The sequence below is a fragment of the Microtus ochrogaster genome, chromosome 21 (genome assembly GCF_000317375.1).
Source record: "Microtus ochrogaster isolate Prairie Vole_2 chromosome 21, MicOch1.0, whole genome shotgun sequence".
In the NCBI taxonomy this organism is placed as follows: Eukaryota; Metazoa; Chordata; class Mammalia; order Rodentia; family Cricetidae; genus Microtus; species Microtus ochrogaster.
Genome location: NC_022022.1, coordinates 16319215 through 16339537, shown reverse-complemented (window position 1 = coordinate 16339537; position 20323 = coordinate 16319215). Strand labels below are relative to the sequence as shown.

General features: G+C 36.9%; 1 protein-coding gene across 2 annotated transcripts in view; it reads right to left on the bottom strand.

The window, feature by feature from the left end:
* Dpyd (dihydropyrimidine dehydrogenase) overlaps positions 1-20323 on the bottom strand; it is a 763700-nt gene that overhangs the window by 140927 nt on the left and 602450 nt on the right. For both annotated transcript variants that reach the window (XM_005357199.2, XM_013350051.1), the window contains exon 19: positions 1269-1411. In XM_005357199.2, the coding sequence (XP_005357256.1) occupies positions 1269-1411 (143 nt within the window). The remainder of the gene's footprint in view (positions 1-1268; positions 1412-20323) is intronic.

Below are 20323 nucleotides of genomic sequence, written 5' to 3'. Positions count from 1 at the left end.
CTTTTTCTTTTTCTTCTTCTTCTTCTTCTTCTTCTTCTTCTTCTTCTTCTTCTTCTTCTTCTTCTTCTTCTTCTTCTTCTTCTTCTTCTTCTTCTGTGTTAGGATGATCAAGTCTTCCTATTGTATGACCAATGGATTCTAGTGTTACCATGTTGCTTTTTAGGTTGTTGGATGAATTCTTGCATTGGTGCCTACCCATCTCTTCCTTCAATTGATGCCAGCAGTGTCTTTGCCTTTTAGTCCAATCCTTGCAGTGGCTGTCTGTGTCTTGGGATCTGTTCTTTGTCTGCTCTGTGCTGTCACTATCTGTGTCTCAGGGCTTTTGGATCTGCTTACTTGCAAGAAACTTACCTGTTGGCTATCTAAAGATGCTGAGACTGGTGGGGGACGGGCCCGGGGGTTTTGCCACAGTATGAAGGGCCTAGAGAATGAGGTGTCCTGCTGAGCAGCTGGTCACTCACCTCTTAGTCCTCTCTGTGTGGCAGCAGGCTGTGCTTCAAGTTCTATTGAGTTTTTAGGGGGGCAGGAGGAGGGGGTGGATAGGCAAGTTTGGGGGCAGGGTGGAACTTGTAAGGTCCCATGGTTGCAATGGGGGTAATCACAATGTCCTAACTTTAAAAGTAAATGTCATGAGGATTGTGAGTTCAAGGCCAGTCTCAGAAAAGAATAAAATCTAAGATGAAATGATAATACAAATTTTGTATTATTTATGTGGGTGCTGTTAGGAATCCCTTTGCAATGGAACTGGAAGATATTTCCTCAGATTTGTATTTTGTAGCATGAAAGTTATAAAGTCAGAGACTCCACTGTGTATCAAGAAGTTAGGAGATGAATGCAGTCATCCCTCCAGGCACTCTCATCAGACTGGATTGGCTGCATTTGCTGGTTCATCATTTCTCCACAGATATCTCACTTTATGTAGATTTTTACATAGCAATTGTTTCTCATCTGATAGCATATAACATGCATCTGGAACTTGATCTCATTTATTTTTGGACAGATAAGTGGACTAATATACTAGAAAAAGTATTCCCTGATTTAGTAGGACAGGAAATAAAGTACTTTTTTTTTGGAGACTCTCAAATAAAGAGAGGAAGAGAAAATGGAAGGAAGGAATAAAGAAAGGAACAAAAAAACAAATAAAAGAAAAAAATGGATGTCACTATTTTGTTCATTTGCTACCTCTTTCTTTGGAGGTTTCCAAAGCACACGTATCTGTCATACTATATGCTTTTATTGGGAACTGAAAAAGAAAACATAAACCTTACCTGGAGAACTGAAGCACCACTGTGAAGAAACTGAAGTCCACTTTCTGCTGAGTCAATTCCACCTGTGGCCAAAATAGGAAACCCAGGCAAAGCACGGGCAATGGCGGTCACAGCTCTCAAAGCAATAGGTCTGATGGCGGTTCCTGCAGAAGACAAGGAAGCTTGGTGGTCAGACTTTCTAACATGGGAACTCATTGTCATCTATTTATTTTCTTAATTAAAGGTAGTTCTAATTATGAAATGATTGGACTTGTCTGAAACCAGCGTCCACTAAACAAGATAAACATGCACCTGGCTCAGGGTCCTATTATTGTATCTACCAACTCAAGCCGAGCCACCAATCTGGGTAATATGAACTTCTTGTGTGTGTGGTGGCGGGGGCGGCTATTACTTCCAGGAAGTTCATAGAATGTTCCTTGCAACAGGTGACTTTTGGTCTGAACACACTATACGGTGATGACAGCAGTAGGTAGGAAAGGAAAATCCATGGAGACAGTGAAAAGGTCAATGTTTGGAGAGAGGGGGCTCGGGGAAGGAAGGAGGAGAAGGCAGAACTAGAAGAATCTTGGAAGAGTGAAACTCATGACAGATACTTTAATAGCAGGTGCATGTTGTTACATATTAATTCAAATCCATAGACCACAAAGGCCCGAGGGTGACCTCTAGTATTAACTGTGGGCCCTGAGCAATAATGCCACCCTGGTGTAAGATTCCCAATTTCAGGAGTTATAGCACTCAGGTGAAGGGTCCTGAGGACAAACGTGGGGGGTGCTGGGACATGAGGAATCTTTATACCTTTTTTTCAATTTTGTTGGGAACTGAAAACTGGTCTTTCAGATACATTCTTATACGAAGAAGTGGTTTTCTGCTTAGGGTGTTCATATCAATTTCATATTAAACTAAATTCATGCATAAGGGATGCTTTCTTGTTATCATTAAGATGTGTATGGAAATTCCTACTTGTGTCTCTGTTACCTAATATCTTCCTAGAGATTGTTCAAACCTGACACTTCAGAATTCCACAACAGGTTTTTAGAATACAGTGTATTATGTTAAACAAAAGAGGAACTAGATGTCAGGTTTTACTTCTATGCCAAATATTTATCAATGATTCCTTTTTGTCTTAATATTTTAACCAAAATAGGACAATATAACAGGTAAACTATTGTATTCAGTACTATATGCTGTGGGTATAATAAAAAGAAATTTAATGATGCATATAGCTAAAAGAAAATCTGTAATATATATATATATTCAGATAGACAGAGCTAACTGCTTAACAGGCTGTTCAATAATACTGAATCAATGGGTTCTTTGATATACGTATTATTTTGTATTAATAAAGAAATATTTCCTTCCCTTATTTAGTATACCCAAGAGACTATAGGAAACTTGAACTAAGCAGATAAATAATTTATTTCTCACTTCACAGTTAGAAGATTATCATTAACTCTAAGGGGTAAAATTTCAAAGTGGTATCAGGGGTTTGTCAGCATATTCCAATTGATACTAATGGACATCAAATGGCAAAATCCCAGGACGCAGCTTTGAAAATTTAACCAGTTACATTTAAAGGGCAACATTATTACATGGGTGTTAAAAACGCCAGCAAATTCTCATTGGCATTTGAAGACGTTCAATTAGGTCAATACGACATTTTCTACTTCATGTTTTTCTTCCGTTTCTAAAACTTTTCTAATGTGCATAATGACCATGGAAACCTTTCGAACTAATAAAGGTATCTTTTCCTGTTTTTTTTTTAATTAAGAGGAATTATATTCTCTGTGAAAATATGAACCAAAGGTGAAGATATAGATCTTCCTGTTGTTGGGCAAGAATTAAGCCAGCTTTTATTTATATTATTATAAACTCCATTTGACTAAAAATAATTGATTCAATAGGACATATAACCTACCTGTTCTCAGTATTTTTATGGAATATAATTTCTATAAAGTAGAGTTTACCCACTAGGACATTATAAGAAAGACCACTAGAGGTATATATAGGAAGTGATCATGCTAAATTGGAAGATAAAAAATTCTCTAGTTTCAAGACGGGAAAAGTAAAGAGATGATAGATTCCAGTCAAAACTAAAACTCACTGTGAACAAGGTACATGTATCTGTATTAAACAAAACTTCATGTATGTCAGTTAAAATGAGCAGAAACTTCCAGAACCCCAACTGCTGAGATAGTGACTTCTAAAATATTGCCATTATGATGGTTATTGCTTTTAGAACAAAAAGTAGGGAAGACGAAGTTAGTTTGATGGCCTGAGAGATGTGAAGACAGGTTCCATCCTTGTGGGAAATGATGAGGTTTCAGTCAAGAAATTGAATTCCTATCTACCCAAATCAACTAATAGATAAAACATGATTTAAATTAAGTTGGCATCTACATAGGGTGGCCAGAGGAACCTGATGGAAAATCTACTTGCGTCAAGCCATTTCTATTTCAGTTGTGTGGAATTCTCCAACAAAGTTCAAATCTTTCTCAGTCTCTGCATCTTGAAACAGACTGAAGGCTCAAAGACAGATGGAGGGAGAGAAGGAGGAAAGGAAAGGCTGAAACAGAGCTTTGTTTCCAACATTTGACCGAGAATTCCGGTTTGCACAAAAGTTGCCTCCTTGAGTCACTGATGGGCTAGACTAAACTTTCTATATAGTAAATATGCTAATAAATATACAAAACCCTTCATGTAGTCATAAATTAAATGCAAGTTCATGTGTTGGAGTTACAGATCATTGATAAATATTACAGAATATTTCCAGATTGACTATGTCTTAGAAAATGATTTTTATTACTGAAAGATTTTGAATTATGCTAATGAAAGTGATTTCTTCTGAAAAGAATATCAGTTTTCTTCAGATACCATCTTAAATAAAATAACACTATTTACTGTGGTACTATGCTTTGGAATCCATGTAAGAGCACATTATGACTTAGACTTCTTTCTTAAAGTTCTTTCATTCATCGACCTGTCCACAAAATATTTTCAAACATGTATGTCTTTTTTTCTCATTTAAATCCAATTTGTATATTCATGATACTCAAAAATAGCAGCCATTTTTATTTTATTAGATTATTTCAGAGTACATAAAATTCAGCAGACATTTTGGGCAGCAGAAAACAAAATCATGATTTATTGATGCCATATATTTTATTAATATGAATTTTATGAAGAAATCAAAGTGAGGATTAATTACCATCTGTAACAACAACAGTCAGGCATTGGTGCCAACTATTGAGGTTTAAACACTAACTATGCTCCTTACAGCCTGTGTTGGTGTTGTGAAGATTCCTTCATCATGTTGAACTTCAATTTTGGCATAAATGAAACAAGGAAAATTGCAATAATGTCATGGAATTTTTCTTTGGGTGGATTTAGTGTAGTTCAAGGCATACCATAAACACTGAGGTTGAGAAGTTGACCTGTGCGTCTCTGAAGTCCGGAGAGAGCATTTGCTTAGTTCACTTTTATGTTGTCTTCTACGTTGCTGTCCTGCATTTTGTGATGCAATAAAACTGATTCTTATCAAAAGACAAAAGCGTGACACCCATTTCGATAGAACTTTATACTCTCTGATATCCCAAGAGGACCAGACATGTCCTCACCTTTTCTTCTTTCTAACAGTTGTCATTGACCAGTGTCATAATATTGATCAGATTACTTTGCCTCTAAATGTATAAACCTCAGAGTCCAACATCAGTACACTAAAAATTCTTGTATACAAAAAAGACCCAGGCACTAACCCAATATAAAAGGATTTTTAATGATGTTAGAAGTAAAGGGTGTCTGGTGAAAAGGGAGGAGAGATTTACTTCGCATGACTGAATCATGGAAGGGGAAAAGGGATTTTTTTAATGGGCAAGATAGTGTGGAATGTATGCTAATTTTGGATAACTGGAATTTTGAATAATTGAGTTTAATTCTGTTTGTTTTTCCCCTCATCATTTGACTCCTAAGATAGCTATGATTACACAATTAATTGATAGAACTAAGTCCACATAAACTCCCTGATAATAGCTCAACCTGGCAATAAAAGAGAAGCTGGGTTGTAACACTCATTTGTACTCACTGCATATACAAAAGAAAAATGCAGCTTTAATTTGCTTATATTAATTAAAATATAATGAATTAAGTGGGTAACAAATGTATTTGAAATTGAATTTAGACTATCTAATTGTTATAACAACACCCAGAAGGAAAAAAAATATGAACAAATCGGGAATTTCAAAGATTTAAGGGTTGAAAGATTTTTATAAAATACACTTTAAATCAAGAAGCAGCAAATTTATGCTTCATGAAAACAAGTTTAAAATGTTAATGAAGCTAATATACTGATAAATATGTGCAGGGAAACTATTTAAAAATACATCTTTACACATGGATTAAGATCATCTGAGAAAATGAACATAATTCAACCAGAAATTGATGCACTAAAAGGATTGAGGGTTATGTGCAGATATGAAATCAAAGGAGAGAAATGAAGAATATTAAAACCATACAAAATTGTTGAAGCTATTTTAGTTTTTTCCCAAAGCCAGATGTTTTCTTATTAAAATGTTTTGATTTTGTTGCTATTAAAATATAGTTTTGAAGCTTTAATATCTTTGTTGCTATGTTTATCTGCATCTTAAGAATATTCAACATGCCCGTAGTCAATTAATGTTCAACAACTCTACCTAAGAGATTCCAGGGATTTTATTTGAAGCAATAAAATTAATAATGTTCACCAAGGAAAAGAACAGACCCCTTTGTGTCTGAGACTATCAGCTTCCAGTAGTGGAAGAGGCTGGAGCAAATTCCACAGGTCAGCATCCTGTAAACTTTTATGTCATGAAAACGGAAGCTTATGCTGAATATCATGTCTGAAGCCAGTTTAAGAAGGGATGGACTTGGACTGAAAGGCAGATCTTTGTGATATGAAGGTGCCCATGCCCCCATGATGACTGGGCATTAAGAGTACTGAGACTATGAAGAATGGCATCTTTATGTCATCTTGAAGAAGAGAAGCAATATGAAATATGGAATACGGAGGGCAGTGCTGATCTCAAACACAGAAATCATTGGCCTGAGCTTGATTTTTAACAGAATCATGACTTTGAATAAGCTCCTTAACTTCCTTAAACATAAGTCTTCCCTGTTTGGAAACAAGGACACTGATACCAAAAACAATAGAGCAAGTGAACGGGCTTTAAGTGATACCTTTTATGGAAAGCAGAGCACCTGATTTAGTTTCTAGAAGTGAATATTATTGCTGATGCCAAAGAAAATTGAGCATAAACAAAAAAAAACATTAAGCTGGGTCCTGAGGTAGGTTTATGAAAATATAAGGACAATGACTTAATATTAATGGGGTTGATTGGGAACCCTTGATGAATCCATGCCAGTTCATAACCCACAAAATTATGAATATTTATCTCATGTCTCCTACTTAAATGTGATTTTTTTGTGCTTAAATATTTATTTGTATTTAAAATGTAATTCGTAATACAAATACACACACACTTATGCCTCTCCACCCACATGTTCCGTTTTAAGAAGTTTATCACATTAGTATATAGGTATAGTTACATATGCAAAAATGATCCCCAAAGTATTTTAGTCCTTTTCTTTTCCTCGCCTTGCCTTACTTTTTCTTCTTTCTTTCTTTTCTTGCCCTTTCTCCCTTCCATCCTTTGTCTCACTTTTGTTTTTAGACAAAAACAGTAAAAACCCATTAAATGCTTATGAGACATTGTGCTACTCAGTAAATTCACCCATGTTTAAAAAACCTTTCAGAGTAACATGCAGCAATCTGAAATATGCAAGGGTAATTAAGCACTAGCAGCAGAAGAAAACAAGTTTTTACTCCATTACTACCCAAGTTTCTGCACAAGACGCTTTCATGTGGGTTGGATGTTGGGTTTTAAACTGCTGAAACAGTTTCACATAAAATAGGATGAGCTTAATATAGACAGGGTTGAAAGGGAATTTTCAGTCTTTGCTACTGATACCTTTATTATTTTATCACTTGGATAAGAAGATATTTACAGTCTACTACTGCCAAGAAACAAAATGACCATATTTATAAAGTCTGTGTTTTCTATGTAATAATAGATATTATTAAAACTCATGCTAGTAAGTTTTAATGTGTGGGATGGTCAATGTGTCTATTATCTGCATATTCAGAATAGCATAATTGGTTCCTCATCCACTATTTTAAGTATGATTTCAGGGAGTTTGAAATTGAGTGGAACAGATGAGCAGTCTTTTGCTCCCTTCCCTGTCCCTCTATACTATGAGAGACAATGTGCTCAGCCATTGATGGGGAGATCTATATCAATCCCCATCTCTGAGGCTTGGGGAATATTATGGGAGAAGGGATGGAAAGAGCATAAGACTTGCAGGATAAGGAAATGCTGGTCTCTGGATATATCATGGCTGCTATATACATGAGCACAAAGCAGCTGTGGTTACTTGAAAAAGACCTGCACAAGATAAAGCTAGGTAAATATCCCAGCATGGAAGAAAAAGCATCCTAACACTCCGGGCTCCTGTTGAGAATCTATTGCAAGTTGACAGCTACTGAAAATTTATTTTTCTTTGGGGCAGTGGGTGGTGTGGGAAGTCTTTCCGTCTATGTGCTGCTTTTATTGGTTAATGAATAAAGCTGCTTTCTGCCACTGGCTTAACAGAGTAAAGCTAGGTGGGGAAATCCGAACAGAGATGTAGAGAGAGACAGAGAGTATGCAGAGTCGGTGAATCACCATGTAGCAGCCTGAGAAAACAGATGCTGGAACCTGACGATGCACAGATGAATAGAAATGGGTTAATTGAAGATATGAGTTAGCCAGAAATGCGCTTAAGCTATTGGTCGAACAATATTGAAATTAATACAGATTTCTGTTTGATTGTTTTGGGAGTCTGGGCAGCCAGGAAATGAACAAACAGCCTCTGCCAATGGAGGGAGCATGGGGTAAGGTGACCATTGGTGCATTGTCCATGTTCCAGTGAACGACCCATGCCCGTGCATGTATGGACAGCACAAGTTAGATTCATTGGGTTATAAAAAGAGCCACGAAATTTGGGGAAAGATGTGCTGGGGGCATCAGAGTGAGTTGTGGGGAAGGAGTGGAGGGCAGAGATGATAAATATACATTGTGAATGTGAATGCTTTTCAAAGAATTTTTTTAAAAAACTTTTAAAAATTAAAGGTAGCTACGAAGAAAGATTTATTATGTGTTTTGTGGCTGATTTCGGCACTGGCTTCAAGGCCCATTGCTCAGCCTATGCGACTGTTTCTACTTCTATTCTTATTTTGAACCAGCTGTGAATGAACTCGGCTATGTTCTGACTTGCCGATCTCTTGACTATCTACGGTGATGAAGCTGGAAAGATGGAATAGAAAGACTTTTGTACTAAGGAAAACCTTAGTTTCCCAACTCAAACCTTGAGGATGCTGTGAACCTATTAGACATGGCAGCTTTAATAGCAATTTTACATGCTCTGCAGAGTCCAGACAGAAACTGGTGATTAGGTCAACGTAGAAATGAAAGAACTGTTATTCATGTTGACTTTTTGTAGTAAGTAGGCAGAATACAGTGCCACTGCTTTGAGCACCTTCTAGTTGGCAATTTTCTTTGAACTTTGTATATATTGTCTTGATAACATCACTGTGAGGTGGGTATTTTTGCCTCTGTTTATAGAGATATACAAAAATGACAGTGAAGGAGAATAAATAGCACTTGCCCAAGATCAATCTGTCAGAAAGAGTGGATTCAATATTTGAATGCATGTGCACCTGAATCTCCCTCTATTAGTTATTAAGCACCCTGTTATATTTCTTCTTCATTTTAGGTGTCCAAATGTAAATTAAGTTACAGAGGATGAGTTAATTTTTATAGTTAATAAAGATGTATTACCCGGGTATGATAAACCAAGAATATTAACAATGAATTAATTGTTGGATAGGAATTAAATTAGAGCTAGCGCAGTTCATAATTGCTATGAGAGTGACCATATGGCCTAGTTTTCCCAGGAGAGTACCTGTTTATTATACCTATGCTGATTCATAATTGTCTGATGTAATTATGAATAGCATTCTCTTTCACCTGAGAAGCGTCTCAGTTGGGATGCTACATTGTAGCATCACAGTAGCTAAAGCTGGTGATAATTATATCTGAGAACAACAATAGAAATTACAGAAGACAAGTGAAACCTGACTTGAAACAGAAGCAATCACCAGTGAGTATTTTGGAAACTCCTGGTGTGGAACCCTTAGTGTGAGGGGCTCAAGGTCTTTGCCTCTCTTACCAGAAGAGAAAGCGTAGCAGCTACTGGGCCCCGTCTGTATGTTCTATTTTTCACCTGTAGGTGGCCACCACAAGCTACACTTATTAAACAACTCATTAGTGGCATTTTTCAATACTGTCATCTTCAGATAATTAGCAATTTATTTAAATAACCAATTTCTGTAGAAATAATTGCCATGAAATGCCCTGAACCTACTTTTTATAAACTATAATAAAAGTGTTAAGATAATCCCTGACATTTGCAAATGCCATTAGTTCACCTTTCCTTTTGATAGTGCTATGGCATTATGTTTAAACAATTACCTGATAACACAGCAGTTTAATGAAACAGTACAGTAATGCACGTCTTCAGTATGGCCAGAGAGGACATGCAGATTTAAAAAGAAATCCAGTCGTAGACATGTTTACACAGAGGAAAAACAGAGCCGGAAGAATAGGGATCCCTGAAATGAGTACACTGTTGGTATTTCTCGGTGGATTTTAGTTTACATGGTAGAAAATACAGAAAACATCCTTTTTTTCCAGAAATATAGATGAAAATTGAATTATTAATTCAGGTTATTGGCTTTTGTAAAATAAGATCTTATACAGCTACAAAATATGCCATACTTATGCTATTGGTTTTACATATTCATCACAGTAAAAATCTCTGAATTTTTTTCTATGAACCTTAAGCATTTAGGAAGGTTTTTTTTTTTTTCCTTTAAAGTAGTCTACATTTTCAAAGTAGAGGTGAGCTGTCAAGGGAGACTATAAGTGGCTTTTGCATTTCATGTGGTATTTGTCTTTAACATGGACAGAATTCTCACTCTTTTCCAGGTGGCATTTTAGCAGCGTACTCAGCTAGAACCCATTAATGAGAGGACAGTGTTTCTTGTCTGCAGGTGGTAAAACTCGTTGAGACTCTCACAGTGATTAAGTTGTTGGTTTCCAAATAATAAAAAAAAGAAGCGGAATTCAAAGTCTGGGGAGATATCAAGTCTAGGGCTAAACTGAAGTCAGCACTGCTTAGCATCCGGTGGTGAGAAAAGCGTCCATGTTATCTATCTGCTCACAGCATCGCTGTCAGTCTTGGAAGCGTTATTTCCACTTTAGAGATGAGGACACTGAGGACACAGCTGTTCATGTGAGGGATTCAGCACTGTGTGGCCAAATAGTGTTCATGATGATAAAAACAATCATTGATGTCACAGTAAAATCCATTACTAGGATTGAATGCGAAGGGCTTTCTCTATTTCACAATAACCATCCTCTCTCTCTCTGTCTCTGTCTCTCTGTCTCTCTCTCTGTCTCTCTCTCTGTCTCTCTCTCTCTCTCTCTCTCTCTCTCTCTCTCACACACACACACACACACACACACACACACACACACACACACAAGGCCTGGTAGTGACATTTTTTGATTGTAAGATTGTAAATGTTAAATGTTTAACTATTAAATTTAAACAGAGAGAGTACTTTAAAAAAACACTCTGAAGCAAGGGTTGCAGGATTCAGTGTAGAAGGTATTCCTTCTGTGAGCAAATATTACCACTCTCTATAGAAAGCTGTCCTTAAACATGCACCCAGAAATGGTTTTATGCAGAGGAGAAAGAGGAAGATTCTAATGACGGCGAGAATACCCATGTCCAGAACGACTCTTTACCCATGGGAAAACACAGGGTAAGCAGAAGTGAGCATCTTGCTGAGGGCAAATGAGGAAATAACAAGAGGAGCTCCACATCCACTAGGATTGCATCGTTTCTTTGTTTGGAAAGCTATGACTTCTTTTCTTTCTGAAATCCGTGCTGTTTTCCCTGAGGGTGGACTCATGGCCAGGGTGTCCATGGTAGCCGTCGCGATAGTGTCAACCTTTCCTTTCATATCTTAGCAATGCATTCTCTGCGTTACTTCTCAGTGAATTACATGTGTAAATCTCTGTGCACTGCAATGAACCTGCACCCCTCACAGTCTGCTGAAACCTGGCTTCACAGCAAAGGGCCCATGGTTTTCTCTCTTCTGTGTGCCAGACAGCTCTCAAAAATGTCCCTTGTCTCAACTTCTGAGTTTCACTAATGTCTATAAAACAGATAAGTAACCTTGGAAGGGAAGGTATCTATTAGTAGTTGCTTTGTGGATTCATTAAAATTTTCCATTAATTTCAGTTGGATAAAAAATACGGGGAATTATTTTTCTTTTTTTTTTTTGTTTTTTGTTTTTTCGAGACAGGGTTTCTCTGTAGTTCTGGAGCCTGTCCTGGAACTAGCTCTTGTAGACCAGGCTGGTCTCGAACTCACAGAGATCCGCCTGCCTCTGCCTCCCGAGTGCTGGGATTAAAGGTGTGCGCCACCACCACCCGGTGGGGAATTATTTTTCGTGTAACCAGCAAAGTTCTGGTTAGCCAAAGGTAGCAGTAGAGGTGATCTCAGCAAACAAGCAAGGATGAGCGAGATCATACAGAAACATGAGCAATACATGAACAGATGTCCCATGATATGACAGCCAACAGGGGCAGAGTGGCAGACAGGAGGACTGAGTTAGTAAAAGTAGGTATTTGGGAGATTTACGTAGGTAGGACTTAGCTGAGATCTGCAAAGACAGGTAGCTAGGATTAGTAACTAGGATATATATGACTAGTTGGCAGTGAGACCAAGGTAAGAACACTTGTAGATTTGGTAAAGGACATATCAGGCGTGTGTAACAATTACAGCCAAGACTAGCAACCTCAGGATGGGAAAAACATATGCTCTGGTGTGCTGAGATCCTGTCCAGTAGACAAAGGACCAGATATCTTTCTCCTCCAGATACAGCATTCATTCATGGTTGTGTGGTACTTTATTTAATGTGCACGTGATCTTGTGTGTTTGTGTGTATTTGTGTGTGTGTATGCAAGCATGCACAAATTTGTGTGTGCATGCATGTGAAGGCCAGAACACAGCACCAGGTATAGCTCTCAGTTATTCACCACCTTATCATCTGCAACAGAAACTCACCAATTCAGCTAGTCTAGCTCTCAGCCAATCTCCACAATTGATCCTCCTGTCTCTGCATCCCCAGTACTAAGGTTCTAGGCCTAAGCCACTATTCCTGCTTTTTTAATGGGTACCAGGGATCCATCTCAGGTCCTCATGCTTGTGTTGCAAGTTCTTTACCAAATGAGCCCTCTGCTTAGTCTCATTCCATTTGATTTTTAAATTATTCTTTGAAATAATGTCTGGTATTAGGATAATCAAGTTTGAATCAAGCTCTCAAAAAGAAAAATGAAGAAACCTAAATAACATATTGCTGTTTTAATAGAAATTCATAAATGTTAATAAATCAATGTAACTCTTATTATTAAAGGTATTTTTCAAAACAATGTTAAGAGAACATACACTACTGTATGTTTACAGTATGATTTATCTGTGTGCATGTAGCCCTTGTTCATATAAACATCTTTCTTCTTTGGTAAAAACATTTAGAGTTTTCTCTTAGATTGACTAGTTAAGAATAGTATGTTCTGCTCGTTCAGAACCTAGAGTTCATGTAGTAGAAAAGGGGAAAACATCCATTCACTCAACATTCATCAACGATCATCAGTCCCAGAATATATCATTGTCACATATGAACTTATACTTTATCAAATATCATAAACACTGGAGGAGTCTGCAGCATGAACACATTAGAGCATGAATACATGATCGAGGGAGAGGACTCGAACACTCCATGACTTCAGAAGTTCCTAGCGAATGACATAAGGAACGCTCATGTTGTGTGAGGCCACAAGAGCTTCCGCCATTAGGCAGAGGACAGCTACAAAGCTGCAGTCTACCTCACGGAATTTATGTTTTTGTGTTTGTGAGTCACAAGATGCCCAATGCTTCTGGATTGATTATGGGCAAAAGACTCTCCTCAAAAAAAAAAAAAAAAAAATAGGTGACTAGAAAGCAGTAGTCACTTCAATAAGCAACTGAATGGACAAGAACTTCAAATGCATCTAATTTAGAACTGGATGGAATGGAACAGGCTAATCAATGTAAGGCAGGAGGTGTGATGGCTAAAACAGTGTTTAGTGAGGGATGTCATCAATTCAAACCGTAACACATTAAAAGGATAATATGGAAACAATAAGAACCATTTTATGCAATAAATATAATAATTGACATGATGGGCCAGACAATGCAAATTTTATCTGATCAAAGTTGAGACAACAAAGTGTAGAAAATCAAATTTTAAAAAAGGATCTACAATTAGTACTTATATTCATAAATAAAAAATATTGTCACAGAGCAAACTAAAGACTCAGATGATTTCATAGAGTAACTACACTCAAGGAAGAAATAACATAAATTTTACATGAGTTTTTGCAGAAAGAGGGGAAATTCAAACCATTTTATGTAGCTATTACATTTCTGTCATACAAATCTAACAAGTACATTAAAAAAATAAAATTTAGTCGATGTAGCTGTAAGCTGTTCGTTTGTTCCCAGCTGCTATGACTCAAAATAATCACACAGAAACTATATTCTTTGCAATACTGTTTGGCCAGTAGCTTAGGCATATTTCTGGCTAGCTCTTATATCTTAAATTAACCCATTTCTATTAATTTATGTATCACCACGTGGCTGTAGCTTACCAGCAAGCTTCTGGCACACTTGTCTCCAGCAGCAGTTACATGGCTTCTCCCTGATTCCGCCTACTCTTTCTTTAATATCTCTTTCAACCTGACAGGTGATGGATATACCGATTCTTTTGAATGGGAATGGTTCTGAGGTTGGACAGCAAATTTTACAACTGGTTTTCCAAATACTTGATCATTATCTCAACTTCTTCAGGGTCCCCTAAAGATGTCATCACCTTCAAACAAGGGGAAGCCATCTAGCAAGTATATTGCCCAAGAGTTGGTGGGGATGTTTTTTTGATCATTTAGTAGGTTATGGATGTCTACCATCATTAAGTTAGGATATAGGCATATAGGATATAAAGACAAGTATTCATCTCAAATATTTTACAACAGTATGGATTTTTGTATAGTGTTATAAATTTAAGGTTATTTTTGTTACACTACATATATGTTTCTACTCTTGTTTAAGGTATTGTATTTATAAAAGTTCATTTAAAATGTAATATAAAGTTTTATTCCTTGAAAGCTACTATTAAAAACTGTTAAGGATAATTAAGAAATGCAACTTAATAGTTAGTCATCTACAACTCTCAAACTTTTAGTTATGTTAGATACGTTTTTAAAATCATGCAAAGATATATTTTAGATTGAAAAAGCAGGTTCAAATGCTTCAAAGACCTAGAGAAAATGGCATTTAAAATGTTTTGTTAACATGGGCCTTTTCATGACAGTGAGACATATCTGTTCCTGGCAGCAACAATCTATTTCATAACGGGATGATGGGAATCAAAGCACCTCCATATGGAGTTTGCTTTTATTGTGACAAAACTAGCCATTTGAACACAAAACTGCCCTTGGCTTCACTGCTGGCAGCACGCTATACAAACTGGACAATTAAAACACCAAGAATAAAGGTTACCAAACTTTGTCATGACAAGGTAGTTCAAAATTCCTGCCTTGCAGAAAATCTACCAGATATTCTAGACCTGTAGGATAAAGATGGATGCCCTAACATTACATACAAATCTTAGGTGACTGTACAGTCAACCAAATGTCTCTGTCATTTTATTTTGGAAGTGACTTGTACTGCACTCACTTACTGTTTTCTCAGTTAATATTATATATTTTGGGGTATTTGATGTAGTCAAAGACTAGATCGTTATGGTTACATTTTTTCTTAGTTATGACAGAAGGTAAATTAGGTACAAAACTCTGGACTTTCTAAGATAGGCTAAATAATGGAACATTTTTTTTCTGACTTTGCCAAATACAAATGGGATGGTTATTGTAAAGGTAATTCTTACTTTTTAAATGTTCTTATGTATGCAGTCTTACTACATTAAAGTTAAAACTTCTCTTTTTATTTAGACAAAAAAAGGGAAATGTTGTGGAATATCACTTTAACCATGTATACTTGTGCTGCATAATAATTGTTTAATTATTGATGATGCATTTGTTTAACTATATAAACATGTGTTACATTTGTTTATGTTTCATTTGTTTAATTATGCAAAGATATGTTGCTGTTTTACTTTACCTGCCTAACACAACTTATTGGTCTACTAATAATCTGAATGGTCAATAGGTAGGCAGTAGAGGAATAGGCAGGACTGGCGGGCAGAGAGAACAAGTAGGATGAGGAATCTAGGCTCTAAATATAGAAGAAAGAATAAGGGAGGAAGAAAAAGAGACACCTGGGCCATCCATCCATCCAGCTACTATCCAGACAGACATGGAAGAAGCAGGATAAATAGGGTACACAGAATGAAATAAAGGAAAAAGCCCAGTGGTCAAATGCAGATGAGGGGAAACAGGTTAAGTTACAAGAGCCTTAACCTAGACCATACCACTCCAAGGCCAGGCTTCCTAATCCCTCTCAAGTAGTGATATTTCTTGATGACCAAGCATTCAAATATATGAGCCTATGGAGGCCATTCTTATTCATCACAGCCACGCTACATTGAAATACAAAAACATAAACAGAAAATAGTGAAAGAATCAATCACTGCCTACTTAGATCCATTTCTATGGCATCTTTGGATGGCTATAATATTGCAGAGACCTCATCCTGTGATATGCAAAAGAATCCTTGGCATTTGCAAATAGGAGATGAATCTGTGTGCCTGAATGACAAGGTCGAACAGGACTAAAGACTATGGTTTGCAGTATATCAGGGAGGTACGCCTGTGTTGACTACATGACCCTTAAGGAGTGAGTCTTAAGATGCAGTAGGCCCATTGGTTGTTTCAGTTTCCATGAATTTTTCTTGGAAACAATGCTGTTTGAAAAGGGACACATAACCATTCTAAGCATGTATAAACGAGGATCATCCTCACTAATTCACACACCAGCCCGGCTGGGGACATAGCACGGATTGCTTAGAAATGTAGATGCATGGAGAACAAAGCTGATCAAATCTAGAAGTAGACACCATGGCTGGACTGTACATTTAAATGTTAACTTCCTAACTAGCACATCATGTTAAACAGTACTGTATCTAGACAAGCACAGTTGCAGGCAGTCACAAAAGCCATTGGGCCGTGTGCAGACTGGTAAACTATGTGAAGTCCCAGAGCCAAATTTCAAAATTGTCACCAAATGATCATCTATATTATCAATATATAGTAAGACTCTCTGTTTCTATGATTTATATTCAAATTGGTAAGTCAGCATGTATGTTTTTCTACAAAACAAGAGAGAAAACACACAAGAGTGTTATTCCTATTAAGACCTTATAATCATAAGTCCATCTTTCCAATTCAATCTTTAAAGACTATTTGGCTTACAGCTTTGTTAAATGTGCCACGTATTTGTGGTGAAATAGCTTTGCTCTACATCATGTTTACAAACCATTATGGTATCTGATGAAATTTCAATCTCTTGTCAAAATGAGGTCATTACTTTGTTGATTGGCATCTATGTCTAAGCAGGTTGGCATGCATGTAACCCAGGCTGACCTAACTCACTGCCAAATGGCTCTTAGATAACTTATGCTTGCATAAGCTTTTTAGTGGGCCCAATTTGGTGGGAAAAGGATATTTCCATCATAGGGGATACACATATCAAAGCAAAATGTGATGCATATGTTTCTCTTCATTTATAGGAGCTCTTCTACATTTTAGTTCTGCCGTAGGTATTTCATCACTCAGATGCCTAAATTCATAGCCCAATTCCAAATATCACTTGACCATTTAGATTTGGGCCTTGGGCATGGCAGATGTTCTGAGTATGGCTACAACACGGTTTTTCTACCTCACAGCAAGACATTTTTAGTACGTTTTGCCAAAATTGCTATATGTTGCTTCCCCCTCCATAGAATTCCCTGTCATTGGGAAGACGATGACTTAAATCAGATTATAATATAATTCTTCAAAGCCTTTAAAGAGTACCTGAAACTCAGTGTAAATAGGTCCGGCAATCACAATGTGTGTCTTTTTTGGAACATTGTTGTTGATTTTCCTGGATGCAATAAGAAGGAAAGTGGAAGTAATGGATGCTCACTGGTGGGATGCAGCAGCAGGTACATTGGTTTGTATTGTAGATTATTTATAAGCTACAGAGCATAACTGGAGTCCTCAGAGTATCCATATTCAGTAAATACTCAAGCTCTTTAAGGCAGCACTGGAAATCTGAACTTGCCAGAGAATTTAAAAGTTTGAGGGGGAAAAAGAGAATATTCCTAACATCTAGCAGGAACAGAATGTCAGAAGCATGTATGTGGTTGCCCCCACCAGCTAGCAACTACAGACTGTAGGCAAACAATATGCTAACAAGTCCCGTTATTCACAATGGCACATTTATGGAGAGTTTAATGCTATAATCAATGATTACAAGCTCACACAAACAGCGCTGGAATAACTCTACATGGTGTGTTCAGAAGTAAAATAATTTACAATTTGAAATCAATAGCATTTATAGACATTGGAAAATGTCACTCGGAAAACAAGAATGCTAGTATTTGTATTCTTCTGAAGCACTTTTTATTTCTCAGATTTTAGTTATCCCTTAGAAGTATCCTGAAGGCAAAATCCAGCTTCTCTCCAGAGTAGGATTTGTTAGGGAATTGCTTCACAGCCAGACACACACATGATCAGGATCTGTGCGATCTAAGATTCTTCTAAAGTTTCTCCTTTAATGCATCCTTCTTTTGTTTGCCCATTTCTATGTACTCCTTCTAGCCTACAATGCTTTTATTTGCAACTCTCCCCTTACTCTTTTAAGACTTTAAAATCATAGGCTTTGGTACAATGACTTTCCAGTACAAGGCATTAGTTTGACACATTCTTAAAATACAGTGTCGCTTATAATTAAAAGTAATAGAAACTGAGTGGAAATCACATCACGACACTCTTACTAGTTCCTCAGCTTTGCTGTGAAGGTAAAAACCATCATAAAACAACAAATCACCTTTAAAAATAGCACTTATGTAACACTTGGATTCTTATTGCTCACATAAAAATATCCAGGAGTCTATATTATTTGGCAAAAATGAAGGCACAGACTTGTTTATAGTAGAAAGAATTTCTTGAATTTTAACTCCATCACTCTTCTTATTGATTGCAATTTCCTACTGAGATGTAAACACAATCCCGGCTGTCTTTACCAATTGACTCAATATGCATAAAGTGTTTTCCTCGGGTTTCATTTATGTTACCTTTAATCTCATAAAACACAGAAAAGCTTTTGTATTTATCTGGTAACAACAGTAGCATACCTTATCATTTAAACATCAGACAAACAATCTCAATTCCATCTAAGCTCTTGACTTCTGAGCTACACTGTTTCCTTCAATAAGTTTAATTTATTGATGCAAATGTCCCAAATAATCCTGCAAACAGGTTGTTATTCAACTGAAACACAGAAGAAAAAATGGTATTTTCCAGAAAACAAAAGGTGTTTTAGTTGAGAAAGCAGGGAACTGTCCATTCTAGTCTTTGCTGACATTTGTTTTAGGAGTCTGGAAGGTATTTAGCCAATTGTCCATTAATGGAATGATGTCCATTCACCTTATGCTCTACAAATTGTCTATCAACTGAACAGAAAAGAGAGAAAATTTAATTTCAGGTTACTCCAGAAACTATGGCAACCACGCTATTTGGCAGTCAAAGGGTGTAAAATCTAGATTAGATAGATGGATATATTTACATATTCACTTTTATATTAAACAGAGCGGATGACACATCCCTGTATAAAACCTATTATTTAAACACTTCAGGTGAAAAGTGTTAAAATAAATGGCTCATGACTTATGAAGTGCTAAAATAAAATAGTGTTTATTTCAACACTATTTATGTCGTAAGTCATTTATTTCAACACTTTCTACTCCAGAAGACTCATCCAGACAAGAGATGATCTCATTCACTAAGAAGATGTCAAGAGGCTAAGGTGTGGAGGATAAGAGCAGAGATTTTATGTCAGAGCTTTGGGCTGGGGACACTCCAATCAGGAGACAAGATGGAGGTCTCATATTAACACCTTAAGAAACTGTGAAGTTGTGGTAAACTTCGCACATGTCATTGCCTGCATTGCCAACATCACATTGATCTCATCTGGCTCTAGGGCAAGACTGAACATTGAGTTAGGAATGAAATATGTTGCTTTGGATATTTTTTGTGACATGACATATGTTTCCTTTCATGGCTCCACTGACTAGAGGAACACAATAGAGCCCAGAGTAGTCAGAGAGAATCAAGTCAGGGATTCATAAACAATAAAGGCACATGTTCTAACATTGCTTACCATGGCCAGACTCCTCTCTTAGTGCTGTGCAAAAACTCAATAATTCCTCACAGCATCATAGAGGGTATTTTAATTTCTCTCCTTTTCTTAAGGTGGGACAATCAAGTCTAGAGTGGCTGAATAAGTTGGCCAAGGGAAGGTGACGCTTGGATTTGATCCCTAATACCTGTTCTAGTGTCTACTTTCCATTCCTGGGTGGGGCTGCTGGCTTACAGTCACAGATAGTCAAACCCTTCTCTCTCAATTCCTATTTGTAATAAGGCTTGAAAAAATCAATTCTTTTTCTAACCTCCCAGTATGGCATACCAATTCCATGAAAAGTTATCATTCATGAACAATCTCTAGGTAAAAAGAATTAAGGCTACTTCAAAAATAAGTGATAGCCGGGTGGTGGTGGGGCACGCCTTTAATCCCAGCACTTGGGAGGCAGAGGCAGGC